The 25,757-nt window shown below is 58.8% G+C and overlaps 3 protein-coding genes across 4 annotated transcripts in view; 1 reads left to right on the top strand and 2 right to left on the bottom strand.

The window, feature by feature from the left end:
- Positions 1-1,085: 1,085 nt before the first annotated feature.
- On the bottom strand, positions 1,086-21,435 carry LOC125450397 (uncharacterized). 2 transcript variants are annotated; one of them, XM_059643950.1, is made up of 6 exons: positions 20,897-21,435; positions 14,268-14,681; positions 7,702-8,091; positions 6,280-6,717; positions 4,201-4,309; positions 1,086-1,308 (listed from the first exon to the last, which is right to left on the bottom strand). In XM_059643950.1, the coding sequence occupies exons 2-6, from the start codon at positions 14,542-14,544 to the stop codon at positions 1,269-1,271; spliced, it is 1,254 nt and encodes a 417-aa protein (XP_059499933.1). In that variant the 5' UTR covers positions 14,545-14,681; positions 20,897-21,435; the 3' UTR covers positions 1,086-1,268. The 2 variants fall into 2 exon arrangements, with proteins under 2 accessions (XP_059499933.1, XP_059499932.1); XM_059643949.1 differs by lacking the exon at positions 20,897-21,435 and adding an exon at positions 16,870-17,579.
- Positions 18,772-23,268, bottom strand: LOC132208289 (uncharacterized). The gene is made up of 3 exons (XM_059643963.1): positions 22,319-23,268; positions 20,745-20,862; positions 18,772-18,833 (listed from the first exon to the last, which is right to left on the bottom strand). The coding sequence occupies exons 1-3, from the start codon at positions 23,234-23,236 to the stop codon at positions 18,772-18,774; spliced, it is 1,098 nt and encodes a 365-aa protein (XP_059499946.1). The 5' UTR covers positions 23,237-23,268.
- A 1,571-nt stretch (positions 23,269-24,839) lies between these two features.
- LOC125450380 (twinfilin-2-like) overlaps positions 24,840-25,757 on the top strand; it is a 9,426-nt gene continuing 8,508 nt past the window's right edge. Inside the window, exon 1 of the mRNA XM_059643962.1 lies at positions 24,840-25,163. Coding sequence (XP_059499945.1) covers positions 24,840-25,163 — 324 coding nt within the window. The remainder of the gene's footprint in view (positions 25,164-25,757) is intronic.

The following is a 25,757-nucleotide window of genomic DNA, read 5'->3' as shown; positions in this document are numbered from 1 at the left end:
GGTTAGGGTGGGATTGGCCGTGCTAAATAGTCCCGTAGTACCCAGGGATATGCGGGTTAGGGTGGGATTGGCCGTGCTAAATTGTCCCGTAGTACCCAGGGATGTGCAGGTTAGGGTGGGATTGGCTGTGCTAAATAGTCCCGTAGTGCCCAGGGATGTGCGGGTTAGGGTGGATTAGCCGTGCTAAATTGTCCCGTAGTGCCCAGGGATGTGTGGGTTAGGGTGGGATTGGCCGTGCTAAATTGTCCCGTAGTACCCAGGGATGTGCGGGTTAGGGTGGATTGGCCGTGCTAAATTGTCCCGTAGTGCCCAGGGATGTGCGGGTTAGGGTGGATTAGCCGTGCTAAATTGTCCCGTAGTGCCCAGGGATGTGTGGGTTAGGGTGGGATTGGCCGTGCTAAATTGTCCCGTAGTACCCAGGGATGTGTGGGTTAGGGTGGATTGGCCGTGCTAAATTGTCCCGTAGTGCCCAGGGACGTGAAGGTTAGGGTGGGATTGGCTGTGCTAAATTGTCCTGTAGTACCCAGGGATGTGCGGGTTAGGGTGGATTGGCCGTGCTAAATTGTCCCGTAGTGCCCAGGGATGTGTGGGTTAGGGTGGGATTGGCCGTGCTAAATTGTCCCGTAGTACCCAGGGATGTGCCGGTTAGGGTGGATTGGCCATGGGGAATGCGCGGTTACAGGGATAAGGGGTGCTGGCTGGGATGTTCTCTGGGCTGGACCTGATGGACTGAATGGCCTACTTCCCCACTGTAGGGATTCAGCTAGCTGCGAATGTAGCTTCGCAGAAAACCATCCGTTGACCCCCAACGTCCGCCCTCCCCACACCACAACCCCGTCCGCACTACCCACAGCCTCATGCAAGCAAAGGGCCTCAAAGACCCTCTTCGACCCGTGGCACTCCCGAGCGAAGGGCTGTACCTTCTCGCTGAAGCATCGAGTGGCTTCCTGGGGCAAGAGCACACCTCGGCCCTCACCCCGAGAGGGAGAGGGGTCCTGGTCCGCACACTCAGCCGCATCCATTCCCTTCACCTGAGCCGTTCCCTCCCAGCGCCAGACCCCAAACATTAATCTCACACATGCAGCAACGTTTTAATGGTTCCACTCTTTATTACGACTAAGTACTTTGGCTATTTTCTTGTTAAAAAAAAAGACAAAATCACAAAACAAACATCCATTTCCGGCTCAGGCGAGTCTGCGGTACACCCCCCGCCCGCCCCCAAAAACACTGCCACCCCGCCCCACCAACCCCTCCCAGCGCTGGGCACTTCACACGTGCTCTGGCAGGATTCGATTCTTCGTTCCTGACCTGTCGGGGAGAAGAGATCGACAGCTTTCAGTCCGGCTCACCGCCACCTTCCACACCTCACCCCAACTCCGTTCCCTGTCGAACTCGCCCAGCGCGAGAGGGCTAGGCACATGGTACGGCTCCCTCTACACTGTCCCCCCCCCTCCCCCCCACATCAAACAATCCCAACATGAGGGGTTAGATACAGGTTACGGCTCCCCCTACACTGTTCCCTCCCCCACATCAAACACGTCCAATGCGAGGGGGTTAGATACAGGGTACGGCTCTCTCTACACACCGTCTCCCCAGCTCCCACATCAAACACACTCAACACGAGGGGGTTAGATACAGGGTAAGGCTCCCACTGCACTGTCTGCCCCATCAAACACTCTCAGGGACAGTGACAGCACGGGGTTAGATACAGGGTAAAGCTCCCTCTTTATACTGTTCCCAGTGAAACACTCCTGGAGAAGGACCACATAGGGAGTGAACGGGAAAGGGGTTTGGGGTCCATGGGGACGGTGTAGAGCGGGAGTGAACGGGGAAGGGGTTTGGGGTCCATGGGGACGGTGTAGAGCGGGAGTGAACGGGGAAGGGGTTTGGGGTCCATGGGGACGGTGTAGAGCGGGAGTGAACGGGGAAGGGGTTTGGCGTCCATGGGGACCGTGTAGAGCGGGAGTGAACGGGGAAGGGGTTTGGGGTCCGTGGGGACGGTGTAGAGCGGGAGTGAACGGCGAAGGGGTTTGGGGTCCATGGGGACAGTGTAGAGCGGGAGTGAACAGGGAAGGGTTTCGGGTCCACGGGGACAGTGTAGAGCGGGAGTGAAGGGGGAAGCGGTTTGGCGTCCATGGGGACCGTGTAAAGCGGGAGTGAACGGGAAGGGGTTTGGGGTCCATGGGGACGGTGTAGAACGGGAGTGAACGGGGAAGGGTTTCGGGTCCATGGGGACGGTGTAGAGCGGGAGTGAACCGGGAAGGGGTTTGGGGTCCATGGGGACGGTGTAGTGCGGGAGCGAACGGGGAAGGGGTTTGGGTCCATGAGGATGGTATAGAGCGGGAGTGAACGGGGATGGGATTTGGGTCCATGGGGACGGTGTAGAGCGGGAGTGAACGGGGAAGGGGTTTGGGGTCCCTGGGGACAGTGTAAGGATTGAACGGGGATGTGATTTGGGTCCATGGCGACGGTGTAGAGCGGGTGTGAACGGGAAAGGGGTTTGGATGCATGGGGACGGTGTAGAGCGGGAGTGAACGGGGAAGGGGTTTGGGGTCCATGGGGACAGTGTAGAGCAGGATTGAACAGGGATGGGATTCAGGTCCATGGCGACGGTGTAGAGCGGGAGCGAACGGGGAAGGGGTTTGGGGTCCATGGGGACAGTGTAGAGCGGGAGTGAACGGGGAAGGGGTTTGGGGTCCATGGGGACAGTGTAGAGTGGGAGTGAACGGGGAAGGGGTTTGGGGTCCATGGGGACAGTGTAGAGCGGGAGTGAACGGGGAAGGGGTTTGGGGTCCATGGGGACAGTGTAGAGTGGGAGTGAACGGGGAAGGGGTTTGGGGTCCATGGGGACAGTGTAGAGCGGGAGTGAACGGGGAAGGGGTTTGGGGTCCATGGGGACAGTGTAGAGTGGGAGTGAACGGGGAAGGGTTTCGGGTCCATGGGGACAGTGTAGAGCGGGAGTGAACGGGGAAGGGGTTTGGCGTCCATGGGGACGGTGTAGAGTGGGAGTGAATGGGGAAGGGTTTCGGGTCCATGGGGACAGTGTAGAGCGGGAGTGAACGGGGAAGGGGTTTGGGGTCCATGGGGACTGTGTAGAGCGGGAGTGAACTGGGAAGGGGTTTGGGTCCATGGGGACGGTGTAGAGCGGGAGTGAACGGGGAAGGGGTTTGGGGTCCATGGGGACGGTTTAGAGCGGGAGTGAACGGGGAAGGGGTTTGGGGTCCATGGGGACGGTGTAGAGCGGGAGTGAACTGGGAAGGGGTTTGGGTCCATGGGGACGGTTTAGAGCGGGAGTGAACGGGGAAGGGGTTTGGGTCCATGGGGACTGTGTAGAGCGGGAGTGAACGGGGAAGGGGTTTGGGTCCATGGAGACGGTTTAGAGCGGGAGTGAACGGGGAAGGGGTTTGGGGTCCATGGGGACGGTGTAGAGCGGGAGTGAACGGGGAAGGGGGTTTGGGTCCATGGGGACGGTGTAGAGCGGGAGTGAACGGGGAAGGGGTTTGGGTCCATGGGGACGGTGTAGTGCGGGAGTGAACGGGAAGGGGTTTGGGGTCCGTGGGACGGTGTAGAGCGGGAGTGAACGGGAAGGGGTTTGGGGTCCATGGGGACGGTGTAGAGCGGGAGTGAACGGGGAAGGGGTTTGGGGTCCATGGGGACGGTGTAGAGCGGGAGTGAACGGGGAAGGGGTTTGGGGTCCATGGGGACGGTGTAGAGCGGGAGTGAACGGGAAGGGGTTTGGGTCCATGGGGACGGTGTAGAGCGGGAGTGAACGGGGAAGGGGTTTGGGTCCATGGGGACGGTGTAGTGCGGGAGTGAACGGGGAAGGGGTTTGGGTCCATGGGGACGGTGTAGAGCGGGAGTGAACGGGGAAGGGGTTTGGGTCCATGGGGACGGTGTAGTGCGGGAGTGAACGGGGAAGGGGTTTGGGGTCCAGGGGGACGGTGTAAAGCGGGAGTGAACGGGGAAGGGGTTTGGGTCCATGGGGACGGTGTAGAGCGGGAGTGAACGGGGAAGGGGTTTTGGGTCCATGGGGACGGTGTAGAGCGGGAGTGAACGGGGAAGGGGTTTGGGGTCCATGGGGTCGGTGTAGAGTGGGACCTTGTGTCATGTGGTGGGTTTTGGCGGGGGGGGGGGGTGTCGCGGGCAGTGTTCCCCCCCTCGTTCTGACCAGCCACCTGCATCTCTACGGATTTTACTCACAGAAAGCAGGAGCCAATTCCAATGGTCATTGCAAACAGGATGACAAAGAAATGCAGGATGAGCCACAGGATCGCAGTTTCTGATGAGGCTGGCAGAATCCTCGGTTTGGCTGCAGGAGAGGGGCGAGAGAGAGAGAGTGAGTGTGAGAGAGAGAGCGCGCGCGCGAGAGAGAGCGCACGAGACAGAGAGAGAGGCGCGCGCGCGTGAGGGAGAGAAAGCGCGAGAGAGACACAGAGAGAGCGCGAGCGAGACACAGAGAGAGCGCGAGAGAGACACAGAGAGAGCGCGAGAGAGACACAGAGAGAGCGCGAGAGAGAGACAGAGAGAGCGCGAGAGAGAGACAGAGAGAGCGCGAGAGAGAGACAGAGAGAGCGCGAGAGAGAGACAGAGAGAGCGCGAGAGAGAGCGAGAGACAGAGAGAGCGCGAGAGAGAGCGCGAGAGAGAGACAGAGAGAGCGCGAGAGAGAGACAGAGAGAGCGCGAGAGAGAGACAGAGAGAGCGCGAGAGAGAGACAGAGAGAGCGCGAGAGAGAGACACACAGAGAGAGAGAGAGAGAAAGAGCGAGAGCGCAAGAGAGAGAGAGCGCGAGAGAGAGCGCGAGAGCGAAAGAGAGCGCGAGAGAGACACAGAGCGAGAGACAGAGCAAGAGAGAGACACAGAGCGAGGGCGCGAGAGAGAGACACAGAGCGAGAGCGCGAGAGCGAGACACAGAGCGAGAGCGCGAGAGCGAGACACAGAGCGAGAGCGCGAGAGCGAGACACAGAGCGAGAGCGCGAGAGCGAGACACAGAGCGAGAGCGCGAGAGCGAGACACAGAGCGAGAGCGCGAGAGCGAGACACAGAGCGAGAGCGCGAGAGCGAGACACAGAGCGAGAGCGCGAGAGAGAGACACAGAGAGAGAGCGCGAGAGAGAGACACAGAGAGAGAGCGCGAGAGAGAGCGCGAGAGAGAGCGCGAGAGAGAGCGCGAGAGAGAGCGCGAGAGAGAGCGCGAGAGAGAGCGCGAGAGAGAGACCGAGAGAGAGACCGAGAGAGAGACCGAGAGAGAGACCGAGAGAGAGACCGAGAGAGAGCACGCGAGAGAGACCGAGAGAGAGACCGAGAGAGAGACCGAGAGAGAGCACGCGAGAGAGACAGACAGAGAGAGTGAGAGCGCGAGAGAGAGAGGGCGTGAGCGAGAGAGAGCAGGAGGCGACGACAGACACGGCGGTTAGATGGGGCTGCGTGGAGACATGGTCACCGCCTCCCTCCCCCCCTGGAGTCTGACCGTCAGCTCGCACGCTGCTGGCCGCTGCTGTGGTAAACAGAGACAGTTCTGCCCTCTCACCCGCTTCCGTCTGACGTGTGGCCCACATCCCTTCAACACATTTACAGTTTCAGACCCTTCGGCCCAACCCATCCATGCTGACCCTGAACTAGTCCAGTCCCATCTGCCAGCGTTTGGCCCCCATCCTTTCAAATGTTACCAGCCCCCCCCCACCCACTTCCTCGTCCCACACACGCACCACCCTCTGCGTGAAAACGCTGCCCCTCAGGTCCCTTTCCCCCTCCCACCTTAAACCCACGCCCCTCTAGTTTCGGACCCCCCTCCCCCCTATATATGCCCCTCCGGGTTTTATAAACCTCTGTAAGGTCACCCCCCCCCCCCCCTCCCGACGTTCCCAGCCCCCAGCCTCTCCCTGTCCCCCTTTCCCAACATCCTTCCTGTAGCAGGGAGACCGGGATCGGACGCGGTATTCCCAAAGCAGCCTCACCAATACACAACCCTCCCGACTCCTACAGTCAATGCACCAACCGATAAAGGCCAGCGTCCCGATCCCCCCCACCCTCACCGCCCTGTCTACCTGCGGCTCCACTTCCAAATCAGTGAGCTATTTGACTATAGGGCCATCACCAATCGGTGAGATATTTGACGACAGGGGCATCACCAACCGGTGAGCTATTTGACTACAGGGGCATCGCCGAGCAGATAAATCTGGATTCTGACGGCGACGGGTGTGGGGTTTGGGGGGAGTTCTGAAGCGACAAGGCATCCCCCCTGCCACCACCCCCCACCCCCAAAGGGGCGCCCCGTACCCACCTTTGAGCAGGAGGACGGGTGAGGTCAGGTCGTCGGTGCCGCTGCCCGAGATGCCAGCCTTGCAGACGTACTCGCCGGGGTCCTCGTCGGTGACGGTGCCGAAGTGGAGCCGGCTGGAGCCCCCGTTGGCCGTCAGGCTGAGCCGGTCCCGGTAGCTGGGGTGGACCCAGGCCGCGTTCCCCCTCCCCTGGTCGATCTGCGCCAGTGTCAGATTGGGGTGGCGTTGGGAGGACCAGGCCAGACGGTACCGGGTCTCCGGCTCAGCGTTCACCACCATGACCCGGCAGCTCAGGGTGGCAGGGGAGCCCAGGCGGGCAGTCACCTTCCCAGACGTGGTGAGGGCCACGATCCGGGCCCCGGGCGTCTGGTGCTGCGGGGCACGGCTACTGGGCACCAGGGGGGCCTCGGTCTCCACCACTGGGCTGACAGAGAGGGGTTCTGGCAGGGAGAGAGAGGGGAGGGAGACAGAGAGACACAGTGAGGGGAGGAGGGGGACGGGGGGGGACACAGAGGAGGGGGAGGAACAGAGGAGGGGGACGGACAGAGGAGGGGGACGGAGAGAGAGAGAGAGAGAGAGGGAGGGGGGGGGGGAAGACGAAGGTCAGCATGGGAGTGCATGATGATATTGAAACGGAGCGAAGCCATGGTGTGGAACGAGCACAGTTCCGGTGGCAGCTGAGGGTGTTGGGATGGGCATCAGCAGCTGGAAAAGGTCCAGTGGACCCTGCCGAGGGGCACTGTGCCCTCAGCCCACGCCATCCTCGAGAGCTCGCTCCGAGCCAACGCAGTGTTTACACCTTTCAGTGAACTCACTGCTGTCAGGGAAAGAGTTATCGCTCAATTTACCCACAGAGAGCTCCCAGTGATAGCAAAGTGACCCAGACACAGGGGCGCGGACCCTCCGACAGCGCCCGCTCCCTCAGCGCTGACCCTCCGACAGCGCCCGCTCCCTCAGCGCTGACCCTCCGACAGCGCCCGCTCCCTCAGCGCTGACCCTCCGACAGCGCCCGCTCCCTCAGCGCTGACCCTCCGACAGCGCCCGCTCCCTCAGCGCTGACCCTCCGACAGCGCCCGCTCCCTCAGCGCTGACACTCCGACAGCGCCCGCTCCCTCAGCGCTGACACTCCGACAGCGCCCGCTCCCTCAGCGCTGACCCTCCGACAGCGCCCGCTCCCTCAGCGCTGACCCTCCGACAGCGCCCACTCCCTCAGCGCTGACCCTCCGACAGCGCCCGCTCCCTCACCCCCCCCACACTGACAGCGCCCGCTCCCTCAGTGCTGACCCTCCGACAATGCCTGCTCCCTCACCACCGCCCCCCCACACTGACAGCGCCCGCTCCCTCGGCACTGACCCTCCGACAGCGCCCACTCCCTGACCACCCCCCCCCCCCCCCAACACAACGACAAACCCCCAATCCCTCACCTTCCTCCAGCGTGGTGTACGCAGTGACTGTGTGCTCAGGGTGCCCAGAGAGCCAAACGTTGCAGGCATATTCGCCGAAGTCGTCCTGGCGCACCGAGTGGAAACTGAGGCGCGTGGTCCCATCCAAGAGGCTGACGCTCAGCTGCTGCCCGTAGCGGGGGTTCAGGTAGTTGGCCGCTGGCTCACCCTGGTCCACCCGAGAGACAACCACCCCACCACCGGCGGTCTCCCACTGCACCGCATATCTGTCACCATCGCCCGCCTCCATCCGGCACTCCAGCTGGGCAGAGGCTCCCAGCCGCGCCCTCACCCTGCCCGAGCTGCTTAGGGACGTCAGGGTGCGGTTGGCACTGTCCGAGGTGGTAGCGGCCTCCAGTTCCGGCTGCGTATCTGCGGGAGGGGAGGGGAGCAAGTCAGTGCCCAAAAGCCAAAAGCTGCCCTCTTGCCCCCGCCCCGGCCTCTGCCCACGCTCCTTCCCTCCCTCCCTCGCTCTATCAAGCTCAGCATCAATGCAGCCTCAGTGACTCCTGCCCCTCTCCCTCCCTATTTCCCCAGTCCCCTCTCTACAGCTCTCTCTCCCACTATCCCTCCATCTGTCCACCCTGTCCCCGTTTCTCTCTCCCTCCCTACCTCTCCAATCACCTCCCTACAGCTGTCTCTTTCCCTCTCTCTCCCACTATCCCTCCATGCCAGTCCCCTCCTTCTCTCCACCCTGTCTCCATCTCTCTCTCCCCCTCCCTCCCTACAGCTGTCTCTCCCTCTCTCTCACTATCCCTCCATCACCCCCCTCCATCTCTCCACCTTGTACCTCTCTCTCCATCACCCCCATCTTTCTCTCTCCCTCCCTACCTCTCCAATCACCTCCCTACAGATGTCTCTTTCCCTCTCTCTCCCACTATCCCTCCATGCCAGTCCCCTCCTTCTCTCCACCCTGTCTCCATCTCTCTCTCCCCCTCCCTCCCTACAGCTGTCTCTCCCTCTCTCTCACTATCCCTCCATCACCCCCCTCCATCTCTCCACCTTGTACCTCTCTCTCCATCACCCCCATCTTTCTCTCTCCCTCCCTATCTCTCCAATCCCCTCCCTACAGCTGTCTCTGTCTGTCTCTTTCCCTCTCTCTCTCACTATGCCTCCATCCCCCTCCAACATCTCTCCACCCCATCCCTGTAGTTCTCTCTCCCAATATCTCTCAGTCCCCGCAATCTCTGTCCCTCTCACTATCTCTCCAACTCCCTCCCAATATCTCCCCATCCCCTTCACTCTCTCCCACTCTCCGTGCCCCCTCACTGTCTCTCCCTCTCTATCCCGTCCCTACAGTTCTCTCCCTCACTATCTCTCCATCCCCCTCTAACTCTCCCTCTCATTCTCAAGATCTCTCCATCCCCCTCACTATCTCTCCCTCTCTATCCCACCATCTCTCGATCCCTCTCTACCACTCCACCCCCATCACTATCTCCTCCTCTCTCTATCTCTCCCTCTTACTATCTCCCTCCCTTTCTCACTCTTTCAATTTCTCTCTCTCTCCATTCATCCTCATGATCTCCATCCCCTTCTCCACCCTTCTCACTATCTCCATTCCTTTCTCTTCATTCCTTTCTCAATCTATGCATCCTGTTTGGCATCTGCATCTCTCTCTCCCTCCATCACCGTCCTGCATCCTGTGTCCCACTGAAAGAGAGACAGAGAGTTGAGAGGTAGGGGCATAGAAACAGGAAGGTAGAGAGACAGAAAGATACAGAGAGAGGGAGGGGGAGGGCTACAGTCAGAGGGTCAGAGAAATACAAACAGAGGGAGAGAGAGAGGGAGACAGATATAGAGCTGAGCCATAGGGAGTGAAAAACAGGGAGATAAAGAGACACTCAAAGAAAGCTAGAGGAACAGTGAGAGAAAGAGTTGACAGGTATAGAGAGAGAGAGAAAGAGGGAGATAGAGAGATAGACACAGAGAGAGGGACACAGGGTCAGAGAAATATGAAGGGGGGGGGGAAGAAAGAGAGACCTAGAGAGAGCTGAGAGGTAGGGAGAGAGAAAGAGGGAGATAGAGAGACAGACAGGGAGGGAGAGAGAGAGAGAGACACAGAGAAAATTGAGAGCTACAGAGACAGGTAGAGTGAGATGGAGAGACAGAGAAAAAGAGAGAGAGGGAGAGTATCAGAGAGATACAAACAGAGAGAGATGAAGAGATATATGTGTATGTACGTATATAGAGAGAGTGTCAGAGAGATAGAAAGAGTGAGAGACACTGATGGAGAGATATGTGTATATATAGAGAGAGACAACATCAGAGAAATAAAAAGAGAAAGATATATATGTGTATATATAGAGAGTCAGAGAGATGCAGAGAGAGAGAGGGACAAATGGAGAGATATGCTGTAATATATACAGAGAGAGAGGGAGGGACAGATGGAGAGATATGCTGTAATATATACAGAGAGTGTCAGGGAGACAGAAAGAGAGAGAGAGAGGGACAAATGGAGAGATATGCTGTAATATATACAGAGAGAGAGAGACGGACAGATGGAGAGATATGCTGTCATATATACAGAGAGTGTCAGGGAGACAGAGAGAGAGAGAGGGACAGATGGAGAGATATGCTGTATATATACAGAGTGTCAGCGAGACAGAGAGAGAGAGAGGGACAGATGGAGAGATATGCTGTAATATATACAGAGAGTGTCAGGGAGACAGAGAGAGAGACAGGGGAACAGATGGAGAGATATGCTGTCATATATACAGACAGTGTCAGGGAGACAGAGAGAGAGAGAGGGACAGATGGAGAGATATGCTGTAATATATACAGAGAGAGTGAAGGAGACAGAGAGAGAGAGAGAGAGAGGGACAGATGGAGAGATATGCTGTCATATATACAGAGAGTGTCAGGGAGACAGATGGAGAGGGACAGATGGAGAGATATGCTGTAATATATATAGAGTGTGTCAGGGAGACAGAGAGAGAGAGAGAGAGAGAGAGAGACAGAGGGACAGATGGAGAGATATGCTGTAATATATACAGAGTGTCAGAGAGAGAGAGAGGGACAGATGGAGAGATATGCTGTAATATATACAGAGTGTCAGCGAGACAGAGAGAGAGAGAGGGACAGATGGAGAGATACGCTGTCATATATACAGAGAGAGTGAGGGAGACAGAGAGAGAGAGAGGGACAGATGGAGAGATATGCTGTAATATATACAGACAGTGTCAGGGAGACAGAGAGACAGAGAGGGACAGATGGAGAGATATGCTGTAATATATACAGAGTGTCAGCGAGACAGAGAGAGAGAGAGAGAGAGGGACAGATGGAGAGATATGCTGTAATATATACAGAGAGAGTGAAGGAGACAGAGAGAGAGAAAGAGGGACAGATGGAGAGATATGCTGTAATATATACAGAGTGTCAGCGAGACAGAGAGAGAGAGAGGAACAGATGGAGAGATATGCTGTAATATATACAGAGAGTGTCAGGGAGACAGAGAGAGAGAGAGGGACAGATGGAGAGATATGCTATAATATATACAGAGTGTCAGCGAGACAGAGAGAGAGAGGGACAGATGGAGAGATATGCTGTAATATATACAGAGAGTGTCAGGGAGACAGATGGAGAGAGACAGATGGAGAGATATGCTGTAATATATACAGAGTGTGTCAGGGAGACAGAGAGCGAGAGATAGGGACAGATGGAGAGATATGCTGTAATATATACAGAGAGTGTCAGGGAGACAGAGAGAGTGAGGGACAGATGGAGAGATATGCTGTAATATATACAGAGAGTGTCATGGAGACAGAGAGAGAGACAGGGGAACAGATGGAGAGATATGCTGTCATATATACAGAGAGTGTCAGGGAGACAGATGGAGAGGGACAGATGGAGAGATATGCTGTCGTATATACAGAGAGTGTCAGGGAGACAGATGGAGAGGGACAGATGGAGAGATATGCTGTCGTATATACAGAGAGTGTCAGGGAGACAGAGGGAGAGAGACAGATGGAGAGATATGCTGTCATATATACAGAGAGTGTCAGGGAGACAGAGAGAGAGAGAGAGAGAGAGAGAGAGAGGGACAGATGGAGAGATATGCTGTAATATATACAGAGAGTGTCAGGGCAGGGAGACAGAGAGAGAGGGACAGATGGAGAGATATGCTGTCATATATACAGAGAGTGTCAGGGAGACAGATGGAGAGGGACAGATGGAGAGATATGCTGTAATATATACACAGTGTGTCAGGGAGACAGAGAGAGAGAGAGACAGAGAGGGACAGATGGAGAGATATGCTGTAATATATACAGACAGAGTGAGGGAGACAGAGAGAGAGAGAGAGAGGGACAGATGGAGAGATATGCTGTAATATATACAGAGAGTGTCAGGGAGACAGATGGAGAGAGACAGATGGAGAGATATGCTGTAATATATACAGAGTGTGTCAGGGAGACAGAGAGAGAGAGATAGGGACAGATGGAGAGATATGCTGTAATATATACAGAGAGTGTCAGGGAGACAGAGAGAGAGAGGGACAGATGGAGAGATATGCTGTCATATATACAGAGAGAGAGAGGGACAGATGGAGAGATATGCTGTAATATATACAGAGAGTGTCAGGGAGACAGAGAGAGAGACAGGGGAACAGATGGAGAGATATGCTGTAATATATACAGAGAGAGTGAGGGAGACAGAGAGAGAGAGAGAGGGACAGATGGAGAGATATGCTGTAATATATACAGAGAGTGTCAGGGAGACAGATGGAGAGAGACAGATGGAGAGATATGCTGTAATATATACAGAGTGTGTCAGGGAGAAAGAGAGAGAGAGATAGGGACAGATGGAGAGATATGCTGTAATATATACAGAGAGTGTCAGGGAGACAGAGAGAGAGAGGGACAGATGGAGAGATATGCTGTCATATATACAGAGAGAGAGAGGGACAGATGGAGAGATATGCTGTAATATATACAGAGAGTGTCAGGGAGACAGAGAGAGAGACAGGGGAACAGATGGAGAGATATGCTGTCATATATACAGAGAGTGTCAGGGAGACAGATGGAGAGGGACAGATGGAGAGATATGCTGTCGTATATACAGAGAGTGTCAGGGAGACAGAGGGAGAGAGACAGATGGAGAGATATGCTGTCGTATATACAGAGAGTGTCAGGGAGACAGAGGGAGAGAGACAGATGGAGAGATATGCTGTCATATATACAGAGAGTGTCAGGGAGACAGAGAGAGAGAGAGAGAGAGAGAGAGAGAGAGAGAGAGGGACAGATGGAGAGATATGCTGTAATATATACAGAGAGTGTCAGGGCAGGGAGACAGAGAGAGAGGGACAGATGGAGAGATATCCTGTCATATATACAGAGAGTGTCAGGGAGACAGATGGAGAGGGACAGATGGAGAGATATGCTGTAATATATACACAGTGTGTCAGGGAGACAGAGAGAGAGAGAGAGACAGAGAGGGACAGATGGAGAGATATGCTGTAATATATACAGAGAGAGTGAGGGAGACAGAGAGAGAGAGAGAGGGACAGATGGAGAGATATGCTGTAATATATACAGAGTGTCAGCGAGACAGAGAGAGAGAGGGACAGATGGAGAGATATGCTGTAATGTATACAGAGTGTGTCAGGGAGACAGAGAGAGAGAGAGAGAGGGACAGATGGAGAGATATGCTGTAATATATACAGACAGTGTCAGGGAGACAGAGAGAGAGGGACAGATGGAGAGATATGCTGTAATATATACAGACAGTGTCAGGGAGACAGAGAGAGAGAGAGGGACAGATGGAGAGATATGCTGTAATATATATAGAGAGAGGGACAGATGGAGAGATATGCTGTCATATATACAGAGAGTGTCAGCGAGACAGAGGGACAGATGGAGAGTTGTACACATAGAGAGTGAGAGAGATGGAGAGTGTGAGATGTACAGAGAGAGAGAGATAGAGAGTTGGAGAGTGAGACAGAGATTTGAAGAGTTGAGAGAGTTCTACACGTCGAGAGAGAGATGGAGAGTGAGAGATGGAGAGTTGTACACATAGAGAGAGAGAGAGAGAGAGAGAGTGAGAGAGATGGAGATTTGTACACATAGAGAGAGAGAGAGAGAGAGAGTGAGAGAGATGGAGATTTGTACACATAGAGAGAGTGAGAGAGATGGAGAGTTGTACACATAGAGAGAGAGAGAGAGTGAGAGAGATGGAGAGTGAGAGAGAGAGACAGAGATGGAGATTTGTACACACAGAGAGAGAGATGGAGAGTTGTACACAGAGAGAGAGTGAGAGAGATGGAGAGTTGTACACATAGAGAGAGAGAGTGAGAGAGATGGAGAGTGAGAGAGAGAGACAGAGATGGAGATTTGTACACACAGAGAGAGAGATGGAGAGTTGTACACATAGAGAGAGTGAGAGAGATGGAGAGTTGAGGGAGTTGTACACGTAGAGAGAGAGAGAGAGATGGAGAGTGAGAGAGAGAGAGACAGAGAGATGGAGATTTGTACACATAGAGAGAGAGAGTGAGAGAGATGGAGAGTTGAGGGATTTGTACACAGAGAGAGAGAGAGAGAGATGTACCACCTTACCCTCGGCCAGGACAGACAGCGAGGTGAAGGTCTCACCCTCCTGGCCCACCACATGCCCCTTGCAGAGGTACTCTCCAAAGTCCTGCTCCTGGACAGGGTCAAAGTGCAGCAGGCTTTCGGGGCCATGGGAGACCAGACTGAGCCTGCCTCGGTAGGCCGGGTGGATGAAGGGGCCTTCGTCCTGGCTCTGGTCAAACTGGGCCACTGTCAGCTCACCGTAGCGACTCGCCTCCCAGCGTACAGCGTAGCGTGGCTCGGCCGACTCGCCCAACAACATGATGTGACAGTACAGGGTGGCAATGTCACCGACTTTGGCGAGGGTGAAGCCAGACCCGTTCAGGAACAGGATCTCTGGGTGAAACGAGGAGTTGCTGCCTTCGGCTGAGATGAGGATGTCAAAAACCTGCACAAAATCTGCCGGGGTTGGGGGGGTGGGGGGGGGGGGAGAAGGAGAGGTGGTTAGCATGGCGAGAAAAGCAGCTGCATTCACCTAGCGCCACCCAGCACCTCGGGGCCAGTGGTAGCAGCTTCACCTCGTCCCCGGCCCTCCGACGGCGCCCGCTCCCTCGTCCCCCGGCCCTCCGACGGCGCCCGCTCCCTCGTCCCCCGGCCCTCCGACGGCGCCCGCTCCCTCGTCCCCCGGCCCCCCGACGGCACCCGCTCCCTCGTCCCCCGGCCCCCCGACGGCGCCCGCTCCCTCGTCCCACGACGGCGCCCGCTCCCTCGTCCCCCGGCCCCCCGACGGCGCCCGCTCCCTCGTCCCCGATGGCGCCCGCTCCCTCGTCCCCCGGCCCCCCGACGGCGCCCGCTCCCTCGTCCCCCGGCCCCCCGACGGCGCCCGCTCCCTCGTCCCCCCGACGGCGCCCGCTCCCTCGTCCCCCGGCCCCCGACGGCGCCCGCTCCCTCGTCCCCCCGACGACGGCGCCCGCTCCCTCGTCCCCCGGCCCCCCGACGGCGCCCGCTCCCTCGTCCCCCGGCCCCCCGACGGCGCCCCGCACCCTCGTCCCACGACCCTCCGACGGCGCCCGCTCCCTCGTCCCCCGACGGCGCCCGCTCCCTCGTCCCCGGCCCCCCCGACGGCGCCCGCTCCCTCGTCCCCGGCCCCCCGACGGCGCCCGCTCCCTCGTCCCCCGACGGCGCCCGCTCCCTCGGCCCAGGCCCCCCCCGACGGCGCCCGCTCCCTCGTCCCCGGCCCCCCCGACGGCGCCCGCTCCCTCGTCCCCCGACGGCGCCCGCTCCCCTCGTCCCCGGCCCCCCGACGGCGCCCGCTCCCTCGTCCCCCGACGGCGCCCGCTCCCTCGTCCCCCGACGGCGCCCGCTCCCTCGTCCCCCGACGGCGCCCGCTCCCTCGTCCCCCGACGGCGCCCGCTCCCTCGGCCCCGGCCCCCCGACGGCGCGCGCTCCCTCGTCCCCCGGCCCCCCCGACGGCGCCCCGCTCCCTCGTCCCCCGGCCCCCGACGGCGCCCGCTCCCTCGTCCCCCGGCCCCCCGACGGCGCCCGCTCCCTCGTCCCCCGGCCCCCCGACGGCGCCCGCTCCCTCGTCCCCCGGCCCCCCCGACGGCGCCCGCTCCCTCGTCCCCCGGCCCCCCGACGGCGCCCGCTCCCTCGTCCCCCGGCCCCCCCGACGGCGCCCGCTCCCTCGTCCCCCGGCCCCCCGACGGCGCCCGCTCCCCTCGTCCCCCCGGCCCCCCCGACGGCTCCCGCTCCCTTCGTCCCCCGGCCCCCCGACGGCGCCCGCTCCCTCGTCCCCCGGCCCCCCGACGGCTCCCGCTCCCTCGTCCCCCGGCCCCCCGACGGCGCCCGCTCCCTCGTCCCCCGTCCCCCCGACGGCGCCCGCTCCCTCGTCCCCGGCCCCCCGACGGCGCCCGCTCCCTCGTCCCCGGCCCCCCCGACGGCGCCCGCTCCCTCGTCCCCGGGCCCCCCGACGGCGCCCGCTCCCTCGTCCCCGTCCCCCCGACGGCGCCCGCTCCCTTCGTCCCCGGCCCTCCGACGGCGCCCGCTCCCTCGTCCCCGGCCCCCCGACGGCGCCCGCTCCCTCGTCCCCGTCCCCCCGACGGCGCCCGCTCCCTCGTCCCCGGCCCTCCGACGGCGCCCGCTACCTCGTCCCCGGCCCTCCGACGGCGCCCGCTCCCTCGTCCCCCGACGGTGCCCGCTCCCTCGTCCCCGGCCCTCCGACGGCGCCCGCTCCCTCGTCCCCGGCCCCCCGACGGCGCCCGCTCCCTCGTCCCCGGCCCCCCCCGACGGCGCCCGCTCCCTCGTCCCCGGCCCCCCGACGGCGCCCCGCTCCCTCGTCCCCCGGCCCCTCGACGGCGCCCGCTCCCTCGTCCCCCGGCCCCCCGACGGCGCCCGCTCCCTCGTCCCCGGCCCCCCGACGGCGCCCGCTCCCTCGTCCCCGGCCCCCCGACGGCGTCCGCTCCCTCGTCCCCGGCCCTCCGACGGCGCCCGCTCCCTCGTCCCCGGCCCCCCGACGGCGCCCGCTCCCTCGTCCCCGGCCCCCCGACGGCGCCCGCACCCTCGTCCCCGGCCCCCCGACGGCGCCCGCTCCCTCGGCCCCGGCCCTCCGACGGCGCCCGCTCCCTTGGCCCTGACCCTCCGCACGTACCCAGTTCAGCGATGGAGAACTGCAGCAGTGCCACGACTGTCCAGGTACAGAGATGCATCGCTGAAGAACGCCCACCCTCACCCAGTCACACAGCTCACCCTGCCCTCTCCCACCGTCTGCGGGCATCGAAGGAGGAGGCAAGTGGGAGCGATGGCCTGGAACCAGCCCCCCCGTACCAACCACCCCACCCACAGACAACAGCTCCCCCACCCCCGAAATAAGTCGGGGGGGGGGGGGCGTTAATCGTCACAGCGACCGAGGACGGTCGTCACAACGTCGCTCTGGAGATTGTGAGCTCACAATCGGTCTCAAAGTGACGAGCATCTGAAGGTCAAGGTCTCCCCGGAGACAGGGAAGTCGCCCGGCGACCCTCTGACACCACCCCCCACCCCTCACTCCCCACGCCCTGGGGTCCGAATGAGAGGGGCCCGGGGGAATCTGGCCACAACCCACACTCCGTCCAAATATAACCCCTCGATCCCCCCACTTCCTGATTAAACATCTCTCTCTCTCAGCCTCGAATATAACCCCTCGATCCCCCCACTTCCTGATTAAACATCTCTCTCTCTCTCAGCCTCGAATATAACCCCTCGATCCCCCCCTTCCTGATTAAACATCTCTCTCTCTCAGCCTCGAATATAACCCCTCGATCCCCCCCTTCCTGATTAAACATCTCTCTCTCTCAGCCTCGAATATAACCCCTCGATCCCCCCCCCTTCCTGATTAAACATCTCTCTCTCTCTCAGCCTCGAATATAACCCCTCGATCCCCCCCCTTCCTGATTAAACATCTCTCTCTCTCTGCCTCGAATATAACCCCTCGATCCCCCCCCTTCCTGATTAAACATCTCTCTCTCTCTGCCTCGAATATAACCCCTCGATCCCCCCCCCTTCCTGATTAAACATCTCTCTCTCTCTCTCTCAGCCTCGAATATAACCCCTCGATCCCCTCCTTCCTGATTAAACATCTCTCTCTCTCTCTCAGCCTCGAATATAACCCCTCGTACCCCCCTTCCTGATTAAACATCTCTCTCTCAGCCTCGAATATAACCCCTCGATCCCCCACTTCCTGATTAAACATCTCTCTCTCTCTGCCTCGAATATAACCCCTCGATCCCCCCCCCTTCCTGATTAAACATCTCTCTCTCTCAGCCTCGAATATAACCCCTCGATCCCCTCCCTTCCTGATTAAACATCTCTCTCTCAGCCTCGAATATAACCCCTCGATCCCCCCCCTTCCTGATTAAACATCTCTCTCTCAGCCTCTAATATGACCCCCTCGATCCCCCCCCTTCCTGATTAAACATCTCTCTCTCAGCCTCGAATATAACCCCTCGATCCCCCCCTTCCTGATTAAACATCTCTCTCTCAGCCTCTAATATGACCCCTCGATCCCCCCCCCTTCCTGATTAAACATCTCTCTCTCTCTCAGCCTCGAATATAACCCCTCGATCCCCCCACTTCCTGATTAAACATCTCTCTCTCTCAGCCTCGAATATAACCCCGCGATCCCCCCCTTCCTGATTAAACATCTCTCTCTCTCAGCCTCGAATATAACCCCGCGATCCCCCCCTTCCTGATTAAACATCTCTCTCTCAGCCTCGATCCCCCCCCTTCCTGATTAAACATCTCTCTCTCTCAGCCTCGAATATAACCCCTCGATCCCCCCCTTCCTGATTAAACATCTCTCTCAGCCTCAAATATAACCCTCGATCCCCCGCCCTTCCTGATTAAACATCTCTCTCTCTCTCTCAGCCGCGATCCCCCCCCTTCCTGATTAAACATCTCTCTCTCTCAGCCTCGAATATAACCCCTCGATCCCCCCCTTCCTGATTAAACATCTCTCTCTCTATCACCAAGGACAAGTTGGACTGAAGGATGTGTTTCTGTGATTCCTGACAGTCTAACAGGGTGTTCTGATTACTGTGTCTGAGTTAAACCCTTCATTCTTGATGGGCTCAGGCGCTGAGAGACAAGAGACAACTCAACAGAAAAACTGAAGCGATGTTTCTGAGCAGTTCAATGAAGCTATTCCATGATGCGTAATATCACTGGCTCGCATCTCGCTTGGTTTCTGAAGGTCATATAGATAGTCAACTCTGAGGAATACTCGCCAGGATTCTGCTCTCCGACCCTCCAACAATTTTGCGATGGCAGGGCAGCCAGGGAGCAATCAGGTTTCCATCCCGTACTTCCGACCTTTTGCGGTCTTCCCGGCAAAAGTCTATCCATTGTTTTTTTGTGTTTCGGCTGCTTAGCACCGACTGTCAGCGCGCGATGGCACCTGCTCCCGCCTGCCAGCACAATGACTGCTCTGGGACTGGGAGCCCTCCATGAGCAAGGAGGGATTTGCAGACCATCCTCAGTCCGAGGGACACTGTCAAGTCTTCGCTTGTAGGCTCTGGTGAAAATCTTTTGCAGAACTGCGCTGTAAAGGTGCTGCGTAATTGTAGACAGAGACATGGAAAGGAAATGCTGTCAAGGTTGGGGGGGGGGGGGGCGGAAGCGGAGGCAAAGTCGCAAAATGCAGCCCCACGTGTGTGACCCTGCTGTGGCTTTTAAGATGTCTCTTTTGACCTGCTTTACTTTCCAGAGAGACTGGGGGACAGGTGAGAAGCAAGCTTCAAGGACATAAATAATCTGTGAATCCGCGCGCGCGCACGTGTGTGTGTATGTGTGTGTGTTGGGGGGGTCTGCGTTTTTTTTATACAAGTTGGAACGTGCTGTGAAGCTGGGTAGAGCGCTCGGTCATTGGGAGGCTGCAAGTTAGAATTGGGAACAGAAACAAAGTTGCCGGAAAAACTCAGCAGGTCCGGCTGTCAGAATTCAGTGCTGGTTGCGTGGTCCCTTTAAAGGATGATGGTTTCCCCACCGCCCCGAGAGATTCGAACTGGATGCCTTTGAGTAGCAGCTTGAGGGTTTGTGAGTAAACAGAGAGCACCCGACTTGAAATATTGGTATCGGAAGGCCATACAGTTCGCAGGCGAAAGTGCCAAGAGCACTGGCCTCTCAATGTGAACCAGGCACTTAGATACCAAAAAAAAATTAAATTTAGATGTGGTGGCCAATCCTATTGTTTGAAATATTAATGTGTCATGAAGGGTATAAAAGAAGAAGGGGGGGGGTTAGTTGGACAAAGACACCAGAGCTAGCTGCCATCTGCCAGAGCTAACGGCCCTCAGCTCTCAAGACAGAATCGCTGGCTCTCACAGTCTCCTCTATGTCTTAGAGATAGCACCATCGAAATAACAACACTAACATTCCTGACAGAAGAATCGATGGAGGGGACATTCCTGACAGAGGAATCATCGTAGAACATTCTGGAAGGCACACAACCTATCTGTACTTTCCAGAGACTGAATTCTCTTCATTTTCAAATACGGGTGAGATTTACACTTATTGGAACGGCGTGCCATTAGAATCTTGCCTTATTCGAGAATAGTTAGTAGTTACAGTGGATTTATTTGATTCGTGAATAGTTTCGTTAATTTATTCACAGTTAGATAAACAAATTGTTACTTGTTAATTGTAAAGTGAGTGTCAGCGACCTATTGAACCACAAGAAGTTTCTGAAAGGCAGGTTACTCCCTGTTCACAGATTATGGGGTGAGACGCTCCTCTCTGGACGTCTCGGTTTTAGTTCTCAGAGGGGCTCAACCACTATTCGTTAAAAAAAAAGCGCAGGAGCCTCTGTCGGTGTCGATGAAGCTGTCATGGACCCAGGGATTTTTAGGATTAGCTTTCAGCCGTTGCTGAAGGGAGGCTGTTTTTATTTTGTGTCCCCCCTCCCTCGGTTCTAGCCAAAATCAAGCGTGGTGTTCACGGGCTGCTACTATACCGGAATGGTTGCTCTTTAGTTGGAAAATATTCTCTTACGTTTTCCATTAGAGTTGTTCTTCAAAAGTTCCTTACTTCCTTTGTTGAATTTAACTAACAGTGTTTTTGCCTCATGTTGATGTGCTTGATCAGTCAAGTTGCACTTAAGCGCATTTAACTTTGAAATAAGAAAGTTTTAGAGTCCAGATTACCTTCTTGAAAGGTTTTGAAGGTGCCCAGTCTGTTCTGTTACACCGCTGCGGTCAGCCTGTTATCTCGGACGAACCCGCCGCTCCTTGATGTTCTCTCCAGATTTCACCTCTGCATGGCCAGGCCAACTGGCTCCCAACTTATAAAGTCTCAGGCTTCGCAGTGAAGAAGGCACAGCATTCAGGAAGAGCAATAAGTGCTTCGCCCAGGCTTCGGATGGTTTTGCCTTTCTGCTGGCAAAGTTACAGGACGTCCAGTGTGTAGGGTCATAGAGCTGTACTACACGGAAACAGACCCTTCCGCCCAACCCGTCCAGGCCGACCCAGGTATCCTAAATTAATCCTGTCCCATTTGCCAGTGTTTGGCCCCTATCCCTCTGAACCCTTCCTATCCAAGTCCCCATCCAGATGCCTTTTAAATAATGTCAGTGTACCAGCCCCACCCACTTCCTCTGGCAGCTCGGTCCACATACGCACCACCCGCTGCGTGAAAAAGTTGCCCCTCAGCTCCCTTTTAAATCTGAATATTGACGGGGGGGGGGGGGGGGGGGCCATAATCGACTGGGAATCAGGGACGGGGTGGGAGGAAACGTATTATCGGGGAAGGGGGGGGCCGTATCAACGGGGAATCGGAAACGGGAGAGGGACGTATCGATGGGAAATTGGGGAAGGGGCTGCCATATCGACGGGGAATCGGGGGGGGTGAGGGACGTATTGACGGGGTATCGGGGACGGGAGGGCGGCCATATCGACAGGGATTCGGGGCTTGGGGGTGCCGTATCGACGGGGAATCGGGGATTTAGGGGCTGTATCGACGGGGAATCTTGGCCAGGGGGAGGGATGTATCCATGGGGAATTGAGGATGGGGGCCGTATCGACGGGGAATTGGGGATTGGGGGGGCAGCATCGAGGAGGAATCGGGGACGGGTCGGGGGGGCCGTATCGATGGGGAATCGGAGATTGGTGGGGCCGCATCGACGCGGAATCTTGGATGGGGGGGCTGCACTGACGGGGAATCGGAGATTTGGGGGGGGCCGCATCGACGAGGAATCGGGGATGGGTGGGGGGGCCATGTCGACAGAGAATTGGAGATGGGGTGTGGGCATATCAACTGCGAATCGGGGACGGGAGGGTGCACCGACGGGGATTTTGCGATGGGGAACTGGGGATTGGGGGGGAGCGGGACCGGACCGACGGGGGAATTGGGGATTGGGGGGCGGGGGCCGGGACCGACTGGGGATTGGGGGGCCGGGGCCGGACCGACTGGGATTGGGGGGCCGGACCGAGGGGGAACTGGGGATTGTGGGGGGCCGGACCGAGGGGGAACTGGGAATTGGGGGGGCTGGACCGAGGGGGAACTGGGAATTGGGGGGGTGGGGCCGGGACCGACGGGGAATTGGGATTGGGGGGCGGGGCCGGACCGACTGGGGATTGGGGGGGCCGGGACCGGGGGGGGATCTGGGGATTGGGGCGGCGGGACCGGACCGACGGGGAATTGGGGATTGGGGGGGGCGTGGCCGGATCGACTGGGGATTGGGGGGGGCCGGACCGACGGGGAATTGGGGATTGAGGGGGTGGGGCCGACCAGGAATTGGGGATTGGGGGGGCCGGGCCGACGGGGAATTGGGGATTGGGGGACGGGGCCGACCGGGAATTGGGGATTGAGAGGGCGGGGCCGACCGGGAATTGGGGATTGGGGGGGCCGGACCGACCGGGAATTGGGGATTGAGGGGGCGGGGCCGACCGGGGATTGGGGGGGGCCGGACCGACCGGGAATTGGGGGGCGGGGCCGACCGGGAATTGGGGATTGAGGGGGCGGGGCCGACCGGGAATTGGGGATTGGGGGGGCCGGACCGACCGGGAATCGGGGGGGCGGCGCCGACCGGGAATTGGGGATTGGGGGGCGGGGCCGACCGGGAGTCGGGGATTGGGAGGGCCGGACCGACCGGGAGTCGGGGATTGGGGGGGGCGGGGCCGACCGGGAGTCGGGGATTGGGAGGGCCGGACCGACCGGGAGTCGGGGATTGGGGGGGCCGGACCGACCGGGAATCGGGGATTGGGGGGGCCGGACCGACCGGGAATCGGGGATTGGGGGGGCCGGACCGACCGGGAATCGGGGATTGGGGGGGCCGGACCGACCGGGAGTCGGGGATTGGGGGGGCCGGACCGACCGGGAATCGGGGATTGCGAGGGCCGACCGACCGGGAATCGGGGATTGGGGAGGCCGCATGGAGCGGGAACCGGGGACGGGGGCATGGAACGGGAACCGGGGGGCGCATGGAGCAGGATCCGGGAACGGGAGGGGGCCGCATCGACGGGGAACCGGGGACGGGAGGGCCGCATGGATGGAAGGACAACGTCTTCCCTCCCCCATTCCTCAGAAGAATGGCCGACCCCGCCACCGACAGTCACGTGACCTCTTCACGCTCGCGCACCCCCCAGACGCAAGTGGTATGCTCCATACGCATGCGCAGCACGGTCTGTTATGCAAGCGGGGGTGGGAGGAGGTGGTGCGGCCTATCATGCGCATGGGCAAGAAACCCTGAGGACGCCAGGGGCGCAGGCGCAGTGGGGACGGAGGCGTTGGCGACGGGGGGCGTGACCTCTGTCCCGCGTGGTTGAGAGCGGGGAATTCGGGAGGGGGCGAAATGGGATGAGGGCGGGGCCACCCTTGCGCATGGCGGGCGGCTCGGAGGGTTGCGCAGGCGCACTAACGGGCGGCGGCGGTTGGGCATTTGAAAGGGAAGGGGGCGTGGCCGGTGTTGAGCGCGGCGGGGAAGACCGGGCGGCGCAGGCGCAGTCGGCACTCCCTCCCGCTCGTCGCACTGCTGAAGATGGCCGCCTCCTGCCACCGCTCCTTCGACCCCGAGGACCACGAGCTGGACCGGGGCTTCCGCCTCACCGCCCTATCCGACCTGAAAGGATGAGGCTGCAAGGTCCCGCAGGAGGTGCTGCTCAAACTCCTGCGGGCTCTTGGCCCGGAACCGCGGGCAGACGCCGCCGCTTCCTCCTCGGCCCCGTCCGGCGCCGCGGCCGGAGGCGGGGGCGGCGACGAGGACAACAACCAGTTCCTGGGCACCGTCATGCCGCGGATCGGTGAGGCCGCTCTGTCCCTTCATCCTAGCCCACCCTCCCCTCCGTTTCGGCCCAGCGGCCCCCCCAAGCAAGGGGCTGTGGCGATTGACCAATCCGGTTTAAGTTGCATGGTTATTCTTTCCTGCTATTGGTTCATGTCCACTAGACGGACGGCCGGGGGGACCAATCGGATGCTTGCGGGGTGGGTTCTTATCCGCTTGATCGGCGGCAGGCCTTGGTGGAGGTTGGTACGATTGGCTGGGAGACCAGCGGTGCTGTTAATTGCACAATTGACAGCGGGGCTGTCGTGATGGACAGTCAGGGGAGCCAATCGGATTTATGCAGGCCGTCTGAATACCAGTCTTCCTCATTGGGCGCGGCTCTTTGAACGGGCGGGCCCTCGACCAATCGGGTTGGAGGGGAGGTGGTAGACCCCTTTCTATTGGGTGAGGCCTTCCTGATGACTCCGTAAGGTAGCCATTCAGGATCTCGTGAGTTTGGCTTTCCCTTTTCCCATTGGGTAACACCACCCCTCTCCGCCCGCCCCACCGAATCAGTTTGGGCCCCTTTCGACGGACAGCGCGACCATCCAATCCTATTGGCCAGCACTCCGTTGAGGGGACGAGCTTTGGTCTGCCCTCTCCTTGATAGATAGGATTTCTGGCCAATAGGCATCCACGCTCAAGAAATGAGTTAGACAATTGGTTCGTGCTGCTTGATTGATGGCCGCCTGGACCAATGGTCGCGGCGGGTAGGTGGGCCCCCGTTGGCGATTGGTCACCCCTTGTGATTGATGTAGGGAATCAGCGAGTGGGGCAAGTTGTGTGGAGTTTCAATATTGAGCCCATTCAAGCCTTGTTATTGGTATTACATGGGGGCCTGGGGAGTAGGGGGCTTGTCTAACGCCCCTGCGCCCCCATGCAGTCCGGTCAAGTCCACAGTGGGAGGTGAATGGCTGGCCTGGCTATTCGACTGTGTGGGGCATCGCAGGTATGCACGGCCTTGCCATGCCCCTGCCCCGAACACAACCTGCCACCCACGTTATGGCTTCTCTCTCTCCTCCAGCCCCTCCTGGCGTCACCACCCCGGGGGTCAGGTTAAAAAGCCCCCGGGGCGGCGGATTGTGGTGTCCGGTGAGCGCGGAGAGCAGGGAACCGTTCCTGCCGAAGGAAGGTCCCAGACCCCAGTTGTGAGGGTGAGGGGCACGGCCTTGGGGTGAGGCCAACCTGGCAGGTTAGCGCTGTAGGAGGCCATTCAGCCCAGCACGGCTGCCATGCTGTTCGTTGCGTTCACCGTTCCAATCTGCCCTCTGCCCCGAGAGGCTTAGATTCTCAACAAACAAAGCAAAAAGAATGGTGAATGTTGGAAATCTGAAACATAGTATCGTGGTCTCGCAGCACAAAAACAGACCCTTCACCCCAACCTGTCCGTGCTGACCCACATATCCGAAATTACTCCAGCCCCATTTGCCAGCATTTGTCCCCCTATTCCTCTAAACCCTTCCTACTCATGTACCCATCCAGATGCCTTCTAAATTTGTCACTGTACCAGCCCCCACCCACTTCCTCTGGCAGCTCATTCCATACACGCACCACCCTCTGTGTGAAAAAGGTACCCTTCCTACTCATGTACCCATCCAGATGCCTTCTAAATTTGTCACTGTACCAGCCCCCACCCACTTCCTCTGGCAGCTCATTCCATACACGCACCACCCTCTGTGTGAAAAAGGTGCCCCTTCCCCCCTCCCCCCCTTAAACCTATGCCCCTCTAGGTTTGGGGGCATGTTCCT

This window comes from Stegostoma tigrinum, unplaced genomic scaffold, assembly GCF_030684315.1.
Source record: "Stegostoma tigrinum isolate sSteTig4 unplaced genomic scaffold, sSteTig4.hap1 scaffold_350, whole genome shotgun sequence".
Classification (NCBI taxonomy): Eukaryota; Metazoa; Chordata; class Chondrichthyes; order Orectolobiformes; family Stegostomatidae; genus Stegostoma; species Stegostoma tigrinum.
The sequence above is the reverse complement of the archived record's forward strand: the minus strand, read 5'-3'. Positions and strand labels throughout refer to the sequence as shown.

Bases quoted from the DNA above. Each gene is read 5' to 3' on its own strand.
- LOC125450397 (XM_059643949.1), bottom strand. From the start codon at position 16,927: ATGCATCTCTGTACCTGGACAGTCGTGGCACTGCTGCAGTTCTCCATC. The intron at 14,682-16,869 runs GTACGTGCGGAG...CAACCCCGGCAG, and splicing joins GTTCTCCATCGCTGAACTGG to ATTTTGTGCAGGTTTTTGAC. The intron at 4,310-6,279 runs GTGGGTACGGGG...CCTCTCCTGCAG, and splicing joins ACCCGTCCTCCTGCTCAAAG to CCAAACCGAGGATTCTGCCA.
- LOC132208289 (XM_059643963.1), bottom strand. From the start codon at position 23,236: ATGCGGCCCTCCCGTCCCCGGTTCCCCGTCGATGCGGCCCCCTCCCGT. The intron at 20,863-22,318 runs GTCGGTCCGGCC...CTTATTTCAAAG, and splicing joins CCCGGCCCCCCCAATCCCCA to TTAAATGCGCTTAAGTGCAA. The intron at 18,834-20,744 runs GTAAGAGAATAT...CTTGTCTCTCAG, and splicing joins GAACAACTCTAATGGAAAAC to CGCCTGAGCCCATCAAGAAT.